Raw genomic sequence first — 22,045 nt, 5'->3', positions numbered from 1 at the left:
CTACAGCTGGAGAAACGTACCTTCCCTGGAAAGGCGGCCAGGGCTGCAGCCCTGGAGACTGGAGTGGTGGGATGGGGTAGCTGGTGGGCAGGGTTGCAGGCTGAGGTCTGCTAGGAGGAGGACCACAGAACGAAACACCTTTCTCCTCTTCTCTCCTTAGCCCAGTCCCACCTCCAGCTCCTAGATACAGAGCAGGGACCCGCCCCTGTGTCTCCATCCAGGCTGCACAGGAGACCTGACCTGCTCTTATCAGCCTCTGACCTCTGACCCCACCTAGCCCCTTGGTGTCCGTGGCCTCCTCTGTGGCATACTGAGGGGAGTCAGTGGGAAGAGCTTCTCTTGGTGTGAGAATTCCTTGGTGGAATGCGGACAGGTGGAGGTCACAGAAGCCTCTATGATATCACCGAAGGGGGGCAGGACAGCTTGGAATGAAGTTTCTTTGAGGAGTGGGAGGGACACTGAGCAACTATGGCGCATAACCAGAGGACCTGGTGGCAGCACTGGACTGACACCACCTATATCAATCCTTTGAACCGCATGGTAGGTGGTACCTGCCTGGCTGCACTGCCCAAGCTGGGCATCCTGGGGCGGGACGGGGCACTGGAGGACCATACTGAGTCCGGAGGGGCAGTGGCTGCACTGATGGGCCCTCTCCTCGCCCTTGCAGAGGGCCGCTCACGAGCCCTACCTCCGGCCAGAGGAGCAAGTGCTCGTCAACCGCCGAGATATCACTAGCAGTAAGGTAAGGCCGAGGCCGGGCCTGCAGCCTGTTGGGGGGTCTGCAGCAATCCTCACCCCCACAGTGACCCTTGTGCAGCTGTGTCTATGGGGCAACCGGCCCTCAGAATACCTCTGCCCCTTCTGCCTTCTAAATGTCCCAGCTGTGATCCCTGCAGTGACCGCCCCTGCCATGGTATGTTAGTAACCACCCGGCAGTGCCCCTACAGGAGCCCCTATATAATGACAGCCACTCCCCAGCAGAGACCCCAAAAGAGTCTCCCTTACAATGACCCCTACAAAGACCACCCAGCAGTGACCCGCTTTTAGTGGCCATTTAGGTAGTGACCTCTACATTGAGGCCCCCGTTCCATGATCCCTTCTCAGGCAACTTCTTTCCCAAGAGTGGCCCCCAAGGGTCCCTATTCACTGAGAGCAAACTTCCAGGCAGAGGCCTCCTACGGTGACACCTGCCTGAAGGAAGGTCCCCCACCCTCTCCCAGGATGCCTGGGACATGCAGGAGTTCATCACTCGCATGTATGTCAAGGAGCTGCTCCGACACCCGGCCTTCCACCTGCTGCTGGCCGTGCTGCTGGTGGTCAATGCCATCACCATTGCTCTCCGCACCAACTCCGTTCTTGACCAGGTAGGACTCCAGCCTGACCTCTGACCCACTGATCTAACAGGGGCCTGGGCAAGTCACTTCCCTCTCGGGGCCTCAGGCTCCTCATCTGTTCATGATGGTTGGATTGGATGCTCTTCAAGGGCCTGTCAGTGCTGACTTTCTTAAAGATCAAGGAAGACTTCGTGGTAGGGGGGACCCAGCTTTGAGAAAGGCATTGGATTTGCAAAGGAAGGACAACAGAAAAATGGTGTGAGCAGAGGCAGGCAAATGGGTGCCTTGTGGGGAAGGGTATCCCATTTTAATCAATAGCCACTAAGTGAGAATCACTCTGTGCCGGATACTGCACTCAGTGCCAGGTACGGACACAACAGACCCAGTTCTGTCTCAGATAGACAAGACATATCATTCCAAATGCCTGGGTGTCACAGAGTATGTGGAAGCTCAGAGGAGGCATTGACCCTAATCTGGGGGTCAGGGAAGGCTTCCTGGAGAAAAGGACATTTAAGCAGAGAGCAAAGAATGAATAGGAGTTGGCCAGGCAGAGAGAGGTGGAGAAGAGTGTCTTGGGCAGAACAAACAGCATGGAAGTGAGTTCTGTGTGTCCAGCTTGAAGTCTGCTATGGCTTGGGTCTTACCCTTGATGTTTTAATTTCTTACAAGGAGTCTACCACATACGTGGATTGTGCTATTGAAAATCAATATCTTTAAAATGTCCAGTGTGGTGACTGATGAGTTCAGAGGGGTGGTCAGCAGCCAGATCACACAGGGTCTCGTTAAAGAGGATGGGTTTTATCCTATGTCATTGGAAAGCCAAAGTTTATTTTATTTTACTTTACTTTTATTTTTTTAATTGAAGTATAGTTGATTAACAATGTTGAGTTAATTTCTGCTGTACAGCAAAGTGATTCAGTTATATATATATATATATATATATATATATATGTATATATATACATTTTTTTTTGCGGTACGCGGGCGTCTCACTGCTGTGGCCTTTCCCGCTGCGGAGCACAGGCTTCGGACGCGCAGGCCCAGCGGCCATGGCTCACGGACCCAGCCACTCCGCGGCATGTGGGATCTTCCCGGACTGGGGCACGAACCCACGTCCCCTGCATCGGCAGGCGGACTCCCAACCACTGCGCCACCAGGGAAGCCCTATACATTCTTTTTTTATATTCTTTTCCATTGTGGTTTATCATAGGATATTGACTGTGGTTTATCATAGGATATTGTATAGTTCCCTGTGCTATACAGTAGGACTTGTTGTTTATCCAGGAAAGCCAGGGTTTAAAGTATGGCAACATGAGAGTGACTGGCATCTAGGTGGATGGTTGCCGAAGCTCAAGGAATGGATGAGGTTGCCTGGAGAGAGTGTTGAGTGAGAAGAGGACCAAGACAGAGCTCTGAGGAGAGCCTCCAAGTAGAGGGCAGAAAATAGAGGAGGAGATGCCAAAGGATGCTGAGGGGGAGTGGCCAGAGGAGTGGGAGGAACCCCAGGAGAGCGCATTACCAAGGGAGCAGGCAAGGGTCAGATGTGGCTAGGAGACAAGGCAAGGAAAGGACTATGAAGCATCCCTTGTTTAGCTCTTGTGACCTTGACACAAGCTGCCTGGGATGTGGTGGAGGCAGAAACCCAATTGCCAAGGTTTGTAGAATGTGTAGACTACAGGGCAGATCAAAACCCATCAGTGGCTCATGAAACGAGTTCAGAGTGTAGAGAGCAGCATTTTGAAGTAGAATGAAATAAAATGAAAAAGAATGAAGTAGAAATTGTAGTGGGGGAGAGGGAGGGAGGGGAGGAGGGGAGAGGGAGAGAAAGCATTATGGTGTAAAATGTAAAATATATTTCTTTGAGTCCCAGTCAAAAATGCTAAAATCCCTGATATAGGATATGTGCCCATGAAGGTCAAATCCTAGAGACTTGTGAATGCCAGACTGGTTTTGAACCTCACCCTGCAGGCCATAGGGGGCCATGAAAGCTTTGTGGGTGGAGAAGGCAACTCTGATTTAGCCACAGATGTGCATGACTTGGAGAAGGCAGGGGGACTGTTGAGGAAGCTCTTTGAATAAATAGTAAGGAGAGCCTATTGCCACCAGTGGCCAGTGGGGTAGAGCTGAAGGGAAAGATGAAGGGAAAGAAAGCCCTTCCTTTTTGTAGGCAGATGTCCCTGGCCCATGATGCCCTTTGGGAATTTGGAACAGGCTGGAAGCCCATAAACTTTAGCTCCCATCTGAGTTTCAGAAGCTCTGCCCAGAGAATTTCCTGGTGGTCCAGTGGTTAGGACTCCGTGCTTCCACTGCAGGGGGCCTGGGTTCGATCCCTGGTCAGGGAACTAAGATCCCGCATGCTGCGTGGTGTGGCCAAAAAAAAAAAAAAAGAAGAAACTCTGCCCAGCCTCGCACTGGCTGGTGGATGGGGTTGGTGGCAAGGTGTGGGGAGCAAGAGGCTTGAAGCACTGAGTCTGTGGGTCATGGAGGTGAGGAAAGGGAGGAGTCCAGGTGACTTTGGTAACTGCCAGGGTGGAGTTGGGGGCTGGGAGCTGTTCATGTCCCAAACTATATCAGAGTCACAGCTTAACAGGAGATTGCGTGAACATGAGTTGGGTTTTAAACAGAACTCAAAGTCATGGATCCATCCATCAATCCGTCCACCCAGGAACATGTCTTGGACCCGTGAGTAGGGGGATACCCAGGAGCTTGGTCAGGCCTGGCTGGGGGGATTTGGGAGCTGGAGCAGCAGGAGTGGTTGGGACAATCAGAGAAGCAAGGATGGGGCTTGGTGTCCTCCATCTCAAGGGCCAGGTCTTTTCCTCCCAATCCTGGAGTCTGTTCTGCCTTTCTCCACCTCCCTTTTCCTACTCTAGAGGTTAAGAACAAGGGTTTGTAGTCAGACAACAGTCTTTATCATTAACTGTCTGACCTTGGGCACCTCTCTGAGGTTCCCATCAAGTGCAAGATGGAAATTAAACCTACTTCATAGGACGATGGTGATGGTAACATGAAATAATACATTTGTGGTCTTAGCACGGTGCCTAGCACGTACATGGAAGGGGTGCTCTAAAGGGAGCTACAAAGATGCTGATGAAGAGCAGTAAGAATCTGGGCTTCCCCTCCCCTGAAGACATGCTCTCTCCCTGGTCTTGCCACCCCCTACTCACCTCTCTGCCCTTCCTTTTCTCTATCTTCCATGTAGAAACACTATGAGTTGTTCTCTACCATAGATGACATTGTGCTGACTATCCTTATCTGTGAACTTCTCCTCGGCTGGTTAAATGGCTTCTGGATTTTCTGGAAGGTGAGATCCTGGGCCCTCCCTGCCATCACATCTATTCCTCCTTAGGGACAGCACCCCACCCCATCCCCATCCACCTGGCCCTGCAAGGTGCACAGGGGGAGGGGTGTGTGTGCATGTGTGTGCATGTGTGCTCATGCAGAAGGAGAAACTAACTACTTCTGAGATGTCTGTGATGTGGCAGAAAGTAATTTGTACTAGAAGTGCAGCCTCCCGGGGTTCCAGTTCCTGACCCAGCCTTCCCTAGTTCTGCAATCCTGGGCAAACCTTGATTTCCTTATCAGAGAAATACAGTTGAGAGTATCCACCTTAATTTACAGGGTTCAAGAACAGGGGTCAGTAAAGATTTTCTGTAAAGGGTGTTGACCTTAAGAATAAAACAGTTATTTTACCAGCAAAAAAGGGTTTATCTGGGAATAGCAGAGGAATCGCAAATCAGGACTAGCAAAAGACAGCATAAGCCATAGACTAGTCCAACAAACAATTGAGAGGAACGTTATTTTATAGAGAAAAAGGAGGAAGTTGGGAAGGGTTGTTTTGAACCAAAATCTACTGGTGAAAAGTGAGAGTTCAGGGTGATGATGGTCTCTCATTGGCTGAGTTGCTGGAATAGTTGATTTCTTGCAGGAGATGCAATGTACATCTTTTCCTGTTGGGGCCTGTAATTGATGATTCTTTCCCCTTTGGGATTTTTCTGTTCAAGTCTGTAATTGACAATTCTTCCTGTAATTGACATCTAGTGATACTGCCTGAGAGCTCCCCCTTTTGGCCTCCCAATTCCATTGTAGTGAGGTTTCCTTTTATTAATTTTCACAAGGGCCAGATAAATATTTTAAGCTTTGTGGACCATACAGTCTCTGTTGCAAACACTCACTTCTGCTGTGAGAGCACAAAAGCAGCCATAGACAGTACATAGACAAATGAGCATGGCTAGGTTCCAAATCAGTTTTATTTGTGAATACTAAAATTTGAACTTTATGTAATTTTCACATGTCACAAAACATAAAACCAAAAAAATATATATATATATAAACCATTCTAAACCTAAGGGTCTTTAAAAAGAGGGGCTGCTGGTCAATTTGGCCCTTGGGCTATAGTTTGCCTACCCCTCTTCTGGAGGGTATCAAAAAGCTGTCTGGGTGGGAACAGATCTTAACATTACATAAAATGAGACAAAGACTCAAATTCTTTGTTTCAATAGGACTTATAGAGTTAAGGGATTTCTGGAGTCAAGGGATTTATCTTGCCTTTGGGCATGTGCAAGAAGAGGCTTTAAAAAGAAACACCTATCAGATTTTTATACCTTTCATAAAAAGGAATCATTTAAATACCTTTACCAGGAAAACCAATTAGAATTACAAGCTTTCCAGGGGTTAGAGGTGTCACTTCATAGAACACAGAATGTAGAACCTAGAACAATATTTCTGAAGTCCAGATATTTTTTTTTAATACATTTATTTATTTATTGGCTGTGTTGGGTCTTCATTGCTGCACACGGGCTTTCTCTAGTTGCGGCGAGCAGGGACTACTCTTCGTTGCGATGCACAGGCTTCTCATTGCGGTGGCTCCTCTTGTTGCACAGCACGGGTTCTAGAGCACAGGCTCAGTAGTTGTGGTGAATAGGCTTCGTTGCTCCGCAGCATGTGGGATCTTCCCGGACCAGGGCTCGAACCCGTGTCCCCTGCATCGGCAGGCAGATTCTTAACCACTGTGCCACCAGGGAAGCCCCAGATGTCTTAAAGAATGCTTTGTGAAAACAACACTTGGGAGGATGTTTATTAACAGAAAATAGAATAGGATGGTGCATATTTACATGTCTCCACACTGGAGAGAATAGGTACCATGCTTTTTGTGAACATTTCAATGCACCACTTTTTCAGAACTAGCTCTAGGTTACAGGCAGACATCTGTTGCATGAGAGAGAACATTTCTTCCTTCCTGTAGACGTGAGATTTCTTTTGCTACCGGCCAGGGTTCTTGGCCTCCTTAATTAATAGAAACTGATCAGAGGCCAGACAAGAAATTCAGGCAAGGCTTTATTGGGGCCCCTGCTGCAGCAGCGGGGAGAGAGAACAAGTAACAAGTTCCCTTGTCCACTCTCTTCAGAGGGGGGATGAGCTTGTGGCTTGGGTGGTTTGCCCACCCCTTTGGTGATGTGTGCAAGGGGCATGCACAGTACCCTGCTTTTGATCCCAACCCCCTACCTTTGCTCCCTGCTCTTCAGAAGTGGCATTTGGACCTTTTGTATCTTTTTGTCCATAATTTGCCCCAGCTGCTGCTCATGCGTGCAGTTATTTTTAGTCCCTTATAGTTTCTTTGTATTTTGTTGCTCCAGGAGTCTTGTATCAGGTGCAGGCACTGCAGCCAAGGGTCCCAGGTCCCAGCCTGTCTCACTTTTAGCAGCAGTTAGGAAGGCCTGCACTTTCAAGGGGCCTGCACTTTCAAAGCTAAGCTCTGTTTCATTAACACAAGAGAACTGGAGCAAGCTTGAGAATCTTCTGTTCTTCCAAGCCACTCTGCTTGTCCTCTCAAGGGCAAGATTTCTCAGCCTCGGCACAGTTGACATGTTGGCCTGGATAATTCTTTGTTGTCGGGGGACTGTTCTGTGCATTGTTTAGCAGCATTCCTGGCCTCTACCCATTAGATGCCATTAGCACCCTCCTACCTGTGACAATCAAGGATGTCCCCAGACATTGCCAGATGTCCTCTGGAAGGCAAAACCACCCTCCAGAACTAATGGCTGAGAACTAATGTCCCAAACCCTAACATTCATCTGAGGCTAGCCTCCCAGGGCCAAAAGCCAGGGCTTGTTAGAGGCCCTCTGCTGTCTCCTTCCCCACCCCCAACCCCTCCCCTGGTCCCAGTGTACAAGGACTGCTCCCTGTTGAATGGGTAGATGGAAAGGGAGAATGCAGGGGAGGGAGGAAAGTCTGCAAGTTAATATCTCAAATATTACCCAGGCACGTGGGGCTCCCCAGAGTTTTGCCCCTAGTGCCCCCTTTTCCGTGGCCCTTGTGTGGCTCCTCCCTCTCCTTACCTCCATAGCCTATTAATTACTATTTCACCACCTAAATATTTCTCAGATTTCTTGCTGCCTCTGCATCTCTGCTATCCCTGTTCTAGCTCTTACCTTGTCTTCTCTCACCAGGATGTTGCTATGGCTTCCTGTGTACCCCACCTGCCATCAAAGTAATTTTCTGAAGGCCCAAGACAAAGTACCTTAAACTACTCCAGTGGCTCCCTATTGTTTCTAGGATCAGGGCTAAATGCCTCACTGTGCTTAAGGCCTTCCATGATGTGGCTCTTGCTTGCTTTTGCAGCCTCATCACTCCTGGCTTTACCCTTGGGTATTCCAGCTACATCAAGCTGCTTGTAGTGGCATTCCCCAACACACACTTTCAAGTGCATGCACACACACACACACACATACACACTGCTGTTTCTCACCTCATGCCCATGCTGACCCCTAGTCTATAAAATCTCTTTGCCACTTACTCACTTGCTTTCCTCCTACTTACAGCTTAAGACTCTTGCAGATGTTTTCTCTTCCAGGAAGTCTTCCTGTCTCTCCCAGGCTAGGTTAGTTGTTGCTCTGTCTCCCTAATGCTTTGTACTCACCTCTCACCTGGAGTTAAAACTTACTGTCTGGGGCTTCCCTGGTGGCGCAGTGGTTGAGAGTCCACCTGCCGATGCAGGGGACAGGGGTTCGTGCCCCAGTCCGGGAAGATCCCACATGCCGCGGAGCGGCTGGGCCCGTGAGCCATGGCCGCTGGGCCTGCGTGTCCAGAGCCTGTGCTCCGCAATGGGAGGGGCCACAACAGTGAGAGGCCCGCGTACCGCAAAAAAAAAAAAAAATTACTGTCTATCCACCTCCCTCAAAATAGTCTGTGAGCCAAGCAGGGCGAAATCCTGTATCTTCAGGATCTGATTTGAGGTGTGGCATATAGTAGGAGCTTAATACTGAATGGATAGAGGGATGGATCTGTAGACAGGCAGACTTGTGTCTCCTTGTGTATGTTTAGGCACCGACACTTTGAATGTGAAACACAAGGAGGGCTTGTGTTTATTGGACTGCCTAATAAATTTAAGAACTTTTTCTCCATTAAAAATCATTTTCTTTTTGAATATTTAATGCAGCTACATAGGGCTTCCCTGGTGGCGCAGTGGTTGAGAGTCTGCCTGCCAATGCAGGGGACATGGGTTCGAGCCCTGGTCTGGGAAGATCCCACATGCCGCGGAGCAACTAGGCCCGTGAGCCACAACTACTGAGCCTGCGCGTCTGGAGCTTGTGCTCCGCAACAAGAGAGCCCGTGATAGTGAGAGGCCCGCGCACCGCGATGAAGAGTGGCCCTGGCTTGCCACAACTAGAGAAAGCCCTCACACAGAAACAAAGACCCAACACAGCCATAAATAAATAAATAAATAAAATTAAAAACAAAAAAAAGTTCTCTTAATGCAGCTACATATTGGTCAAAACTGTATTGAGAGACTGTCATATAGAATGAAGTAAGTCAGAAAGAAAAAAACAAATATCATATATTAACACATATATGTGGAATCTAGAAAAATGGTATAAATGAACTTATTTGCAAAGCAGAAATAGAGTCATGGACGTAGAGAACAAACGAATGGATACCAAGGGGGGAAGCGGGGGTGGGATGGATTGGGAGATTGGGATTGACATATATACACTACTATGTATAAAACAGATAACTAATGAGAACAGACTGTATGGCACAGGGAACTCTACTCGGTGCTCTGTGGTGACCTAAACGGGAAGGAAATCCAAAGAAGAGGGGATATATGTGTACGTGTGGCTGATTCACTTTGCTGTACAGCAGAAACCAACACAATACTGGAAAGCGACTATACTACAATTAAAGAAAAAAAAAGACTGTACTGAAAGGCACACACAGAATTCTTGTTCCCACTCCTGACCTTTCTTCCCTTTCCCTCACCCCCACCCTCTTCAGATAATCTTCGTTATTTATAATCTCTTGTTTATCCTCCTAGTGTTTATTTTGCAATCATAAGCAAATATGTACATATTTTTAGTCTTCCCTTTCCTAACAGTAGCATACTGTAAACACTGTTCTGCACTTTCCTTTTTTGTCACTTAATGGATCTTTCTGTATCAGTACATGGAGACCTTTCTTATTATCCTATACTCCACTGAATGTGCAGTAGTTTATTCAACCAGTGTCCCAATTGCTGAACACTTTGGTTATTTTCAGCCTTCTACAAATGCCATTTTGTACTTGTACTAGAGTTTGTGTGGGTCGGATTTCGAGAAGTGGGATCACTGGTCAAAGGTAAATGCGGATTGTTTATTAGAGCAAATTCTCCTCTGTAGTGGTTGTGCTCAAATTTGTCATACACATGAGCTTCCTTCCTCCATCCCCATTCTAAAAGAGTTTGTGCCATATTGGACAAAGGGCTTGTAAAATGTGCCTTTCTTCTGCAGTGAGAGTTAGTTCACCTCTGACCTGGCTATTGAAGCACTGTTCCTTAATGTTTTAATCAGTATTTATTTTCATTTTATTGTTAATTGTAGTGTGTGTCACACAAAGCTGGAGCATCCAAACACTCTCAGGTCACCTAACTGCAGGGCAAGGCCATTGTCAGCAGCGCAGTAGCCAAGGTGGGCGCTCAGCTTAGGAACTGGCTGTGTATATATGAGAGACTCCACTGTGTGCTTCAGACACTGCACTTGGCTATTGACACATGTATGAGACAGCGAGCGCGTGCATGTTTTGTGGCGTGTTTGGGGCGACAGCAGGATGAGTAACAGCAGTGGATGGCAGATGACTGGCCCTGCTTCGAGAGGACCACTGAGTCCCCCATCCTTGGGGTGTACGGAGGGCAGACCCAGGATGAACCCATGGGCTGGGCCTGACAGACCCTGCTGGGGCTGGCCCACCCCCCAGGACGGCTGGAACATCCTCAACTTCCTTATCATCTTTATCTTGCTCCTGGGGTTCTTCGTTAATGAACTCAGTGCCATCTCTATCACCTACACCCTCAGGTAAGCTGGGAACTCTGAGAAAAGGAGGGACCTGTCTGGACCCTGGGAAAGAGAGGAAGGGGTTTTTACCAGGTGGGGATCAGCTCTGCCTTTCTGGGCAGGTGGGGGGATGGTGAGGAGGAGGGGTCTGGGAAGGGCCGAGGGGCACCCCTGAGAGGCTCTGCCACAGGGCACTTCGTCTGGTGCACGTGTGCATGGCAGTGGAGCCCCTGGCCCGGATCATCCGTGTCATCCTGCAGTCAGTGCCCGACATGGCCTACATCATGGCGCTCATCCTCTTCTTCATGCTGGTCAGTGCCCTCCCCTGCCCCCGGCTACTCCCCTTCCCTGAACAGGCCCCTAGGTCCCTGGGGATACAGGGTGTCTGGAGAAGAGGAGAGGCTATGGGCCTGAAGCCCTGTGACTCCCCTGGCAGCTCATTTGCATGGCCTGTCCCTAAGGCCCTCTGGTGAAGTCCGGGCGGGTCTCTGGTCTCTCTGGCAGGTGTTCTCAGTATTCGGGGTCACTCTCTTTGGTGCATTCGTGCCCATGCATTTCCAGAACATGCAGGTTGCCCTGTATACCCTCTTCATCTGCATCACCCAGGATGGCTGGGTGGACATCTACAGTAACTTTCAGTGAGTGCCCATGGGGCTTCCAGGGGAGGGGGGTGGGGCCCAGTCCAGGCAAGCTAGCCAGGGAGGGGCTGGGCTCCCAGGGGCAAAAAACTGACTGGGGAGGGAGAGGTGCTGCTCCAGGGCTTGGGATGAGGATGGCACAGCAGGAGGGGGATGCCTGGGGCTTTAAACTGGAGAAAAGCAGGCTCCCTGGAGCTGAGGGCTCTGGGTTTGTAGTCTACTTGAAGAGTCATTTCCAATGAAACTCCACCCATTCAAGGTCCCACTGCAGGCTATTCAGGGAGATTTCTCCCATTATGCTCAGCAGCTGGGCAGCTAGGCCTTGGGCAAGGGAGCAGGTCTGTGGTTGCATCTAGCGCTCCAAGGCAGCCTCCCAGCCCACACTGGAGCTCACCAAACTGCCTGCACTCCTGAGAACTTAGGGTCTCATTTATTCATTCTGAGACCCACTGCCCAGGGTCATTATTGGCCACAGATGGCTGCCTGGGTTCTGTTCTTTACCTCTTTCCCATTAAGCCTAAACTCTATTTGTTTCCAGTCCCCTCCAGGGAGTGGGTCCCCCTGACTGATTTTCTTTTTATCTCCTTCGTGTGAGAGTAGAAGCCCAGCTGGTAAAGGGGCTTCTGCACTCATTACCCATTATGATGTAGGCAGTAGAAAAATCATGGAGTGTGCAATAAAGGTGGCCTGGGGTTCTGAGTCTGCTCCACTGCACTAGCCATGCAGCCGTCTGAGCCTCCGTTTCCTCATCTGTCAACTGGGGATTAAAATACATTATTAACCATGTCATGGATTGCTGTGAGAATTAGTAGAGACTGGCACTGTGTGCATGCACATGCACACACACGCATAGCAGGAGAGAGAAAACTATTATTTGGGAAAATATTTTATGGGAGATTTATAATAGGTATTAACAGTAGGTGGGATTTTTTTCCTGTATATTTTCCTTCTGATCTTTTTACAATGAGCTTGAATTACTTTTTATAATAAGAACGACACGACTAAAGAATATAACCAATAGATTAAACTCGGTAATGCTGACGTACAAATCCCCACCTTGCAGGGCTGGCCTGAGGACCGCCCACTGTCTGGCAGTACAGCTGGCGCTCAGTAAAGAGCAGCTGCGGGAACAATTAGGAGTAAGGCATTAGAGCTCCACAACAGCAGTGAGGCAGCAGAAGTCCCAGCGGGCCTTGAGATAATTTCCCCATCTCATAGATGAGGAAACTGAGGCTCAAAGGGCCAGGGAGGTGATAGGGCCCCTGACTGCCATCTCCAGGATGGAGACAAGGGAGTACGCAGTGGAGATTGGGGGCGCCATCTACTTTGCCATCTTCATCACCATCAGTGCCTTCATTGGCATCAACCTGTTGGTCGTCGTGGTCACCACCAATCTGGAGCAAATGATAAAGGCAGGCGAACAGGGGCAACAGCATCAAATAGTCTTCAGTGAGGTGAGTGAGATGGGGAGGGCAGAGGGGGGTGAGGCAGAGTGTATATGAGTGCTGAATTGAGCGTGTGTGTTTGTGCGCGCACGCACACTCGAGGGCCTGAAGAAAGCCAAGCCTGAGATGCGGAGGCAGCATTGCCCACGGCCAACTCACCAACGGGGGCTTCTGAGGAGTGTGGAGTTCCTAGGTGTCTTGTTCTATGGCAACTAAAATCTAAGCAGCTGAGTGACCTTAGGGCGTTTAACCAATCTAAGCCTCAATTTCTTCTCCTGTAAAATGAAAATAATTATAGTACTTCATAGGGCTATTATGATAATTTCATGGGTAAACGAACAGTACTTGGCACATACTAAGAACTCAATAAATATTAGCTATAGTGTTATTCATTCAGGGGTAGAGCTTCCGAAAGGCTGGAGAGTGTAGGGTGGAGTATTGCCTAAAGTGTTGAGGGCTGTGGGCTGTGACTTGAGAGTAGATAGGGTTTCAGAAGTTTGCTGGGTAGGATTTATCAGGAGTGAAATGGTGGGGGAAGCACTAGGTTTTGAAAAGGGGTGAGAATTTCCAAAAAGGTGAGGGATGGGCTCGCGCATTTCAAGTTAAGCTCCCACAGCAAAGGAGAGAGCCTAAGATTGGTTAGAGCTGAAACAAGGGGCGTTAGAACCCTGGTGACCTGAGACTCATCCTCCCTGAAGCCAAGCAGGAAGGGGCAAGGGGAGGGGGTGCCGGCTGAGCTGTCCTTCCCTCTCCATTTCCCCCTCCCCAGACAGGCCGCGAGGAGGGAAATGGGAATAACGAGCTGCCGCTGGTGCACTGTGTGGTCGCCCGTTTGGAGACATCTGGCGTCCCCCAGGAGCCGTTTATGGGGGGCCTCCCGACGAACCTCTCAGAAAACACATTCGACAACTTCTGCTTGGTGCTCGAGGCAATACAGGAGAACCTGATGCAGTACAAGGAGATCCGAGATGAGCTCAACACGTAGGGCGGGTACTGGGGGTACCCTCGAGTCTCGTGAGTCAGGGCTGAGTGGAGCCTCAGATTCTTCTGGCCTCACGCCCTCACCATTTTTTTTCCTTTGCGGTACGCGGGCCTCTCACTGTTGCGGCCTCCCGTTGCGGAGCACAGGCTCCGGACGCGCAGGTTCAGCGGCCATGGCTCACGGGCCTAGCCGCTCCGTGGCATGTGGGATCTTCCCGGACCGGGGCACGAACCCGCGTCCCCTGCATCGGCAGGCGGACTCTCAACCACTGCGCCACCAGGGAAGCCCACGCCCTCACCATTTTATCATGCGGACCCTGGGGCCCAGAGAGGTTAAGTGAATTGTCCAGGTTTCCCCAGCCTGTCGGTGAGGGAACTGGAATCCAGACCTCCCGGTTCCTCGCATCTCACAAGAGCCTTAAGCCTCGGCCTGGGTCTCTCTCAGAGTAAAGGGAGAGGGCGAAGGGGGCTGGACACCAGGGAAAAGATGGGAGGGCAGCCTTCCAGCCCTCACCCTCGGAACGCACTCACCTCTCCACCCTCAGGATAGTGGACGAAGTACGCTCCATCCGCTTCAACCAGGAACAGGAGGAGGAGCTGATGCACAGGCACTTGTCGTGGAGCCCGTCGAGGGCAAGCGGGTCCTCCATAGCCACCCGTGAGATGACTTGCCAGCAAGACTTGATCACTGCGCTCGTCAACAGGGAAAAGGTGCAGCTTCCTTCCCCTACCCAATGGGTACTCAGCTCGCCACGCCACCCAGCTCAGCCTCAACCCCATTAGTCAAGGCCTCTGTCTATTCCAAGATCTGGTCCGCCCCCTAGACTCCCAAGCACCCCAGCAGTCACCGCCAATCTGGTTAGGTTCCAACTTTTCCTTCTTCGGGAGGCCCCGCCCCTCCCATAGGGCTCCAACCACTGAGCCATCTTGGTCTTCAGCACCGTCAAACCTACCCTTTCTTAGTGAGACTTGAGCGGTTCAGTTCCTGCTTAGTGGCAGATACTCAGGCCCACTGGGGGCATAGGACCCCCAGGTCCTGTCTAGGGTGCATAAGAGGAGCAGCCTCCTGAGGGAGGAAGATTCTATGGAGAAAAAGTCACACTCCCACATTATTTAGTTTCTTTCTGCTTCCCACACCATCAGACTGGGAACCTTGTGAATGTCCACGGCCTGAGCTCCCACAGTCGGAGAGCAGACTCGGCAGGCTAGAGTTAGACGTGAAGGACTTCCTGCCAGGCCTGGATGAACAGCTGTTGAGCTGAAGGAGGGGAGTAAGGGGGCATCTGCCATGTCAGGGTGGGGGCATTGACAAGAAGACCTCTTGGTTTGCAGGTTCAGGAATCCAACACAAATGTACTCCTTAACAAACACAAGTTGAGCCGCTGAGAGGGCAGGACGGTAGCCAACGGGCATGAGCACACACACCCAGCCACTGCATCTTCTGCGTCACTAGCATGACTTGGCACATCCTGGCCTGAACCCATCCTCTCCCTTACCCCCCGGGCAGATGCCTGGGGATGGAAGGGGGCAGCATCGCTAGGGCTTGTGCCTGGGAGCCCCAGGTCCAGAGGAGCCGGGATGGAGAAGGATGCTGGATGAGAGTGGGAGCCCTACCACAGGATGAGCACAGAAGGGGGTGCTGGCCAAGGCAGCCAGGATTTGCCCTAAGGATGGGCATCCCTGGTATCCTGCTAGACCAGAACTAGATGGAGTCTAAGTGGGCCCAAGCACCAAGAGAAGAAAGGTGAGGCCAGTGGGGCCAGGTATCTGTATCAGCAATAAACTTTTGTGTTGGGACCAATGTGTCTGACTGGTGGATCTCCAAACCCTTGAGGCAGCCTTGCCCCTCAAGAGCCTGTTTGTCCAATGGGAGAGTCACTGGCTGTCCTCCAGAGCTTCCAGTCTAATGGGAGAGAAAATCCACACCCTGAAAATTTTTGACTTAACGGTAGAGATGTAATCCCTGCCCTCAGGGTCCTAAATTCTGGGGGTGAAAATCTGGTCCTCACAGTTCCTCACAGTTGGGAGTGCCTCTCTTATGAAGGAGACGCCCTACCCTCTCTCTGTGTCTGAAGGTGTAGGAGACTGGTCCTCATTCTGGGGAGTTCTAGTCTGATGGGGTCACCATCGACCAAGTCATGCAGGTACAGGAAGCTCTATCCTGGATCAATGGAGAATGGCTGGGCGAAGTGTGGGTCCTGGCAGGCTCTCTGGGGAAGAAGAGCACTGAAGCTTCCTGGAAGGCATCAGGAGGAATTTGAGGGTCAGGTGGATGAAGTCCGGTGGAGAACTTGGGACCTGTGAGACCTCTTTGGGAGCTTCATACAAAGACCATCGAGAGCCACAGCATGTCCTGAGCTAGGCAATGCAGAGTCTGAGAAAGCTGTGGCAGTCGTGGGCACTATGAAGAGCTGCCTCGGTGGATTCTCATCCTTGGGCAAATCACTGGGCCTCATTTTCCCCATCTGTGCAATCGGGAGAGGATAAGATTGAGCACTAGCTCTAAAATCAAACGGCCAGCACTCAGCCCCAGAACTGGGAGACTGATGAGATCAGCTGTACGGTTGAGACTCAGGTTCCCTGATGTTGTGCGAAGGGAAGGCTGGAAGAGATGTTGCGTGAGAGTTCTGCCCAGCTGTTCAGCAAAGACTGACAACTAGGGGCCTTGGGGATATTCACCAGTTGGAATGGGAATCCCCAGAGGCCCACTGATTGCAGGTGACGGGAAACTCCACCCTTCATCCCCTCCCACTGGCATTGCTTCCAGCCCTGAAAAGCCCCCTGGGGCCTGCTGGGAAGAAGTCTGGACAACTGGGGCAGGGGTGGTGCACTCAGCAGGCAGGTGAGAGGTGGCACCCCAGCAGTGCTTCACTGTCTTGGAGTGCTATCTGTTCCCCTGTTTGGGCCAAGACTCCAGGACCATCAACCAGCAGAACGATGGGCAGCCAGTGGCTTTTGCTGCTTCTGCTGCTATTTATGGGGAATGGAGCCCTCAATCTGCCTGGTGAGTAGCCACATACACCCTTTCCATCCATCCTTCTCTGGGGGCTCTCACAGCCTTCTTCTGGCTCACCAGGGAGGGGAAGAAGGTGGTGGAAGATCAAGTAGTATCCCCAGGAAGATCTCATGTGAGCACAGCCATTCCCCAACCCACCTCTAAATTGTCTGAAAGGCTTGGGGCACCAATGAGCTCGGGGGAAGGAACATGATGGGATGACCTCCAAAGAGCTTCTGGCTTTGCCCATCCATCCTCATCCAGGATGCTGTATTTGTCTGTCTATTCCCTCCATTCTGTCTGTCATCTCAGCTGTCTCCCCTTTTCTGTCTGTCCTTTCCATCTGGGCTGGGCCAATAGCTTGGGGTTTCAGTAGGCTAGTTCCCTCTCAATCTGGCCCAGAACTGAGGGCCCAGGGGCTTGGACCCCTGCTGCCCTCCCCTGCCCTACTCCACCAAAGGTCAGCCGCCACCCCCAATGCCTCACTGAGTCCGATGGAGGAGTGCAGCCCTGGATCCTGAGCTCCTAGGACAATATAGGGGAACATGTTGGGAGGTGGCAGGAAATTGCATGTCTTAGCAATCCCATGAGTCATGACTTTTTCCAAGGCCAGGAGTATCCTTGGCAAAACACCCAGGAAGCAGATAGCAGTTTTGGTGAGAGGCACAGAAGGGGATAATTATTATCAATAGCAGTTTCTACTTATTGAGCACCTACTGTATGCTAAGTACTGTGCTAAGTGCTTTACATGCATTATCTCATTTAATCCTCATGACCACCAGTGAGGTAGGTATTGTTTTCACTGCGGTCTTACAGTTAAGGAAACCGAGACTCAGAGACATAAAGTGATTTGTCCCCTCATCAGAGCTGGGAGTCTGTCCCAGGTCTGACTTTAGAGTTCAGGCCACATTCCATTGCTTCTCAAAGGAGCTGCTGTCGGCAGGAAACTTCAATATCACATAAATGTCAGTTCTTACCAAATCTTTAATTGTGACACACTTCCAATCAAAATCCTAACAGGGTTTTTTGTAGAAGTTGATACGCGGATTCTAATACACATAAGGGAGAACAAAAGGCCAGCAACAGCCAAGATAACTTTGAAGAGCAAGATGGGAGACTCACTCTACCAGATACTAAGACTTACATTAAAGTAAGATCATGTGGTGGTGTTGCAACAATAGACAAGCAAACCAATGGAATAAAAGAGCAGGGAAATCAGTCTGGATGCGTAATAACAGGTAGCATCACAAATTGATCAGTGGGAAAAGGATGGATTTTTCCATAAGGGGGCAGGGACAACTGGTTAACCACATGGAAAAAACATAAAATCAGATCCAGTGGAAACATCTCTTCCCGCACATAAAAACTCGAGACTCCTGTAGCAAGACATCTGTTCATTTCAGCCTGGAATTTTGTTGCAAACAGACCCACGGATCACTAGAGTTTAGAGGACTCTTGCGATATTAAGCCCAAGTCCCTCACTGTGCTGAGGGGGATGTAGAAGCACTGAGAGTGGGGGGGGGGGTCTTCCCCAAGACTACACAGCAAGTCAGTAACAGAGCCAGGTCTAGAGCCTAGATCCCCCACTCTTTCCGTGCATCCTGGCCAGCACTCCTGCTCTATTGTGACCCCTTAGCTCTATTCAGGGCTAGAAGAAAGTGGGAGGTGGAAGGAGCAGATGCCAGATGGGGGCGGGGTCGGGGAGAAGGATCAGTGCCTCTTTGGAGCTAGGTTGTAGGAAGGACAAGCCCATCACCTCCAGTTTTCTGAATTAGTCCTTTGACAAAGACCAAGGTTGCAATGACAGGGCATCAGGTGATGTGCCTATTTCTGCCCATTGCCCAGGGGAAGAGGAAGGTTTTCAAGGGATCCAGCTCAGTGTAGCTGATTTGGGCCTTTTTCTCTAGAGAGAGTGGCTGGCTTGGACATGAGAATGAAGCAATGTCTTTGTGAGGCAGTGCAGCGTGGTAGGGAAGACATTGGGCTCTGGGATCTGATGGATCTGATTTCAAATCCAGTGCCACCACTTCCTGGCTGTGTGACCTTGAACAGATGCCTTCACCTCTCTGAGCCTCAGTTTCTTCATCTGATAAATAGAAATAATTTTCCTTACTTCAGGGTGGATGTGAGGATTCAGTGCACCAACACTTGCACATTGGAACAGCTCCTTACTCAGACAAGGTGAAAAACCAAAGGTTGTCAAAATTATCTTTGACTGCTATTGCACTAAATGAAGCACTTGGCTTTTGATTAGGGGTCACGTTGTAAAAAAAAAATTGTGTATCTTTAAATATTAGAATCATATTCAATGCAGTAGGAAACACATCAAAAAAGCCATCGAGAAATCAAAGATCAAGTGTGATAATAGATTTCCATCTTTTTCTGACTCTGTCTCTGTAATAATTCTTGAGTGGAATGAGACATAGTTGCCTGAATTAGTTAAATTCGCTCTCCCTGGCATGCATCAGCTGAGATCTATTAGCACAGAGCTGGCACATAAATGAATGCGCGCCAGTAATAATGTAGTTGGTGTTTTGTTTTTTGTTTTTGTTTTTGGCTGCGTTGGGTCTTTGTTGCTGTACGCAGGCTGTCTCTAATTGCAGTGAATGGGGGCTACTCTTCATTGTGGCGCACGGGCTTCTCATTGCAGTGGCTTCTCTTGTGGAGCACGGGCTCTAGACGCGCAGGCTTCAGCAGTTGTGGCACGTGGGTTCAGTAGTTGTGGCTCGCAGGCTCTAGAGCGCAGGCTCAGTAGTTGTGGCTCACAGGCTTAGTTGCTCCACATCATGTGGGATCTTCCCAGACCAGGGCTCAAACCCGTATCCCCTGCATTGGCAAGTGGTTTCTTAACCTCTGCATCACCAGGGAAGTCCCATGTAGTTGGTGTTGATATCATTTTTTTTAATCTTCCAATAAGGGTATTCGATAAATTGAGAACATCTGAAAAGAACTCTGGATTGGTGGAGGGAATGGGTATATAGGTTTCTTTTTGTTTGTTTAACAGGCATTATGACAACCTGGGGTCAGCTACAACATCTTCCACTAAAGACTCTGGAACTGTGGGAACTATAGAGTGTTCCTCCACAATTTCATCTCCATCCAACAGTGGGAGAGACAATGGCCCTGCAGTTCCACCTAACACCTCACCAACAACTGGCAGGACAGAACCATCTGAGTCCCAGCAGCATACACATCAGCTGCTCCGCCAGTTTCACTACCAGCCAGCAGCTCTGCTGGGTCCACTGAGCAGACAACCCCAGCACATGAGACTCAAGAGGAGAGATTAAATACAGTTATCACCACAACCTCTGAGGGCACAACGCTGCCAAATTCCATGGTGACTTCTACATTGAAGGACCAGGGAGGGACAACCAGAAGCACAGCCTCATCCAGCATGGCCACCTCAGCAAACCCCTCAAAACAGAACCAGTGTGCTCCAGCTGCAACCCCATTCGCATCAAGCTCCGGAGCCAATGGATTGGAGTCATCAGTGGTCGCTGACTCTCCAAAGGTCAGCCACGATCACAGCTCCAACGGCCTTAAACATACCAGGCAATGACGTCACATCATCGGGGTCCATGAGAACCACTGTCTCTGAGAAGTCAGCTGCAACGCTATCCCCCGCAACATTGAACGAAATCACTGATGTGAAAGAATCTTTACCTGTGACAAGCAGTGCAGTTATACCGCTTCGCTAACCATGACCACCTGGGGACAGACATGCCTGGCACTCAGGCAGGGGTAACTACCGCTGCACCCCCAACCCCAATAACAGCCCCCACGATGAGCATGCTGTCCAGAAGACATCACAACACCATCACACAAGCACCTTCCCATCCAGTGGAATCAGCCCCCAGTGCTGGCACTGCAATGGCCCAGTCACCTGAGACAACAGCTGCTCATTCAACAACCCTTATTCCCAGCTCCTCGGGAATGACAAAATCTGCTGCCAGCACTGGAGCCAGTCAAGCCTCCCCTAAACACACCAAGAACAGTAGTCCTGGAGCAGGAGTCTGTACTTCAGATGAATACCTGGCGGACAGGAGAGTTTGTATGTGCAATAACAGCTACTGTGCCCATCAGGTAAGTCTGAGGAACTCATGTCAGTACGGCGAAGAACTCTTCACAACTCTCTTCACATCTGAAGGCCCAGATGGACACATGTCCAAAGGGTGTGTGAGGGCCAGTGAGGTTTGGTCAGACATTGACATCTAAAGAGTCCATCTGGGCAGAGGTGATTTCTAGTGAGAGGAAAGGTAGCTGAGCATATGAATTTGTCTTAGTCAATTCAGGCTGCTATAACAAAATACCATGCACTGGGTGGCTTATGAACAGCAGAAACATTTCTCACATTTCTGGAGGCTGGAAGTTCAAGATCCAGGCACCGGTAGGTTTGCTATTAGGTGAGGGCCCACGTTCTGGTTCATAGAGAGCTGTCCTCTTGCTGTGTCCTCACATGATGGAAGGGCCAAGGGAGCTCTCTGGGGTCTCTTTTATAAGGGCACTAATCCCATTCTTAAGGGCTCCACCCTCATGACCTAATCACCTCCCAAAGGCCCCACCTCCTAATACTGTCACATTGGACATTAGGATTTAACATATGGATTTGGGGTGGGGGTGTGTGCAAATATTCAGTATATAGCAGAGGTAGAACGGACAATTCATCAACCCCCAGCCCCCAGGATTCTAATTACTGACTAGAGATTAAGCCTTCCTGGGGGGAGTAGATGATGATCCACCAAAGAAAAAGGCTGTAGCCCCAACACAGGCCTGGAGGGCTAGACAGGGAAACGGAGGCAAAAATCTTGTTGAGGCAAGACCAGTGTGGCTGGGTTCACAGGGTCTCCCTGTGTTAGTAGCAGTACAACTAACTCCCAGGCTCACCCTCTGGCAGGGCAGAAGCTGGGTCCTGGGAACCAAAAAAGATGATGGTGTCCCCCACACATATGCCTCCTACAGTTGAAATAAATCTAACCCCCCAAAAATTTCAAGTTAGCAAAATTCTGATTTTCCTAAAATGACTAGCCTGTTTGTTTTTTTTTTCTTCTTTTGGCTGTGTTGGGTCTTTGTTGCTGCATGGGTTTTCTCTAGTTGCAGCAAGCGGGGGCTACTCTTCGTTGCTGCGTGCAGGCTTCTCAATGCAGTAGCTTCTCTTGTTGCGGAGCACAGGCTTCACTACTTGTGGCTGGTGGGCTCTAGAGCACAGGCTCAGTAGTTGCGGCGCATGGGCTTAGTTGCTCTGTGGCATGTGGGATCTTCCTGGACCAGGGATCGAACCTGTCTCCCCTGCATTGGCAGGCGGATTCTTAACCACTGCACCACTAGGGAAGTCCTACCCTGCTTTTTA

At 50.1% G+C, this 22,045-nt stretch overlaps 1 protein-coding gene across 1 annotated transcript; it reads left to right on the top strand.

The window, feature by feature from the left end:
- The first annotated feature begins 254 nt into the window (after positions 1–254).
- CATSPER4 (cation channel sperm associated 4) lies at positions 255–21,798 on the top strand. Its single transcript, XM_027109613.1, has 12 exons — positions 255–540; positions 668–742; positions 1,221–1,364; positions 4,537–4,638; positions 10,563–10,660; positions 10,830–10,950; positions 11,144–11,277; positions 12,557–12,731; positions 13,492–13,703; positions 14,249–14,414; positions 15,036–16,707; positions 19,703–21,798. Exons 1-11 carry the CDS (start codon positions 469–471, stop codon positions 15,087–15,089), a joined length of 1,353 nt encoding a protein of 450 aa, XP_026965414.1. The 5' UTR covers positions 255–468; the 3' UTR covers positions 15,090–16,707; positions 19,703–21,798.
- Positions 21,799–22,045: the final 247 nt, after the last annotated feature.

Source organism: Aethalodelphis obliquidens, unplaced genomic scaffold (genome assembly GCF_003676395.1).
Source record: "Aethalodelphis obliquidens isolate GAN/ISIS:26980383/991018 unplaced genomic scaffold, ASM367639v1 scaffold9, whole genome shotgun sequence".
NCBI lineage: Eukaryota > Metazoa > Chordata > Mammalia > Artiodactyla > Delphinidae > Aethalodelphis > Aethalodelphis obliquidens.
This window is presented reverse-complemented; position numbering and strand designations above follow the sequence as displayed.

Coding starts and splice junctions, on each gene's coding strand:
- CATSPER4 (XM_027109613.1), top strand. CDS start 469: ATGGCGCATAACCAGAGGACCTGGTGGCAGCACTGGACTGACACCACC. Junction 4,639..10,562: donor GCTTCTGGATTTTCTGGAAG/GTGAGATCCTGG, acceptor CCCACCCCCCAG/GACGGCTGGAACATCCTCAA. Junction 10,951..11,143: donor TCATCCTCTTCTTCATGCTG/GTCAGTGCCCTC, acceptor TCTCTCTGGCAG/GTGTTCTCAGTATTCGGGGT.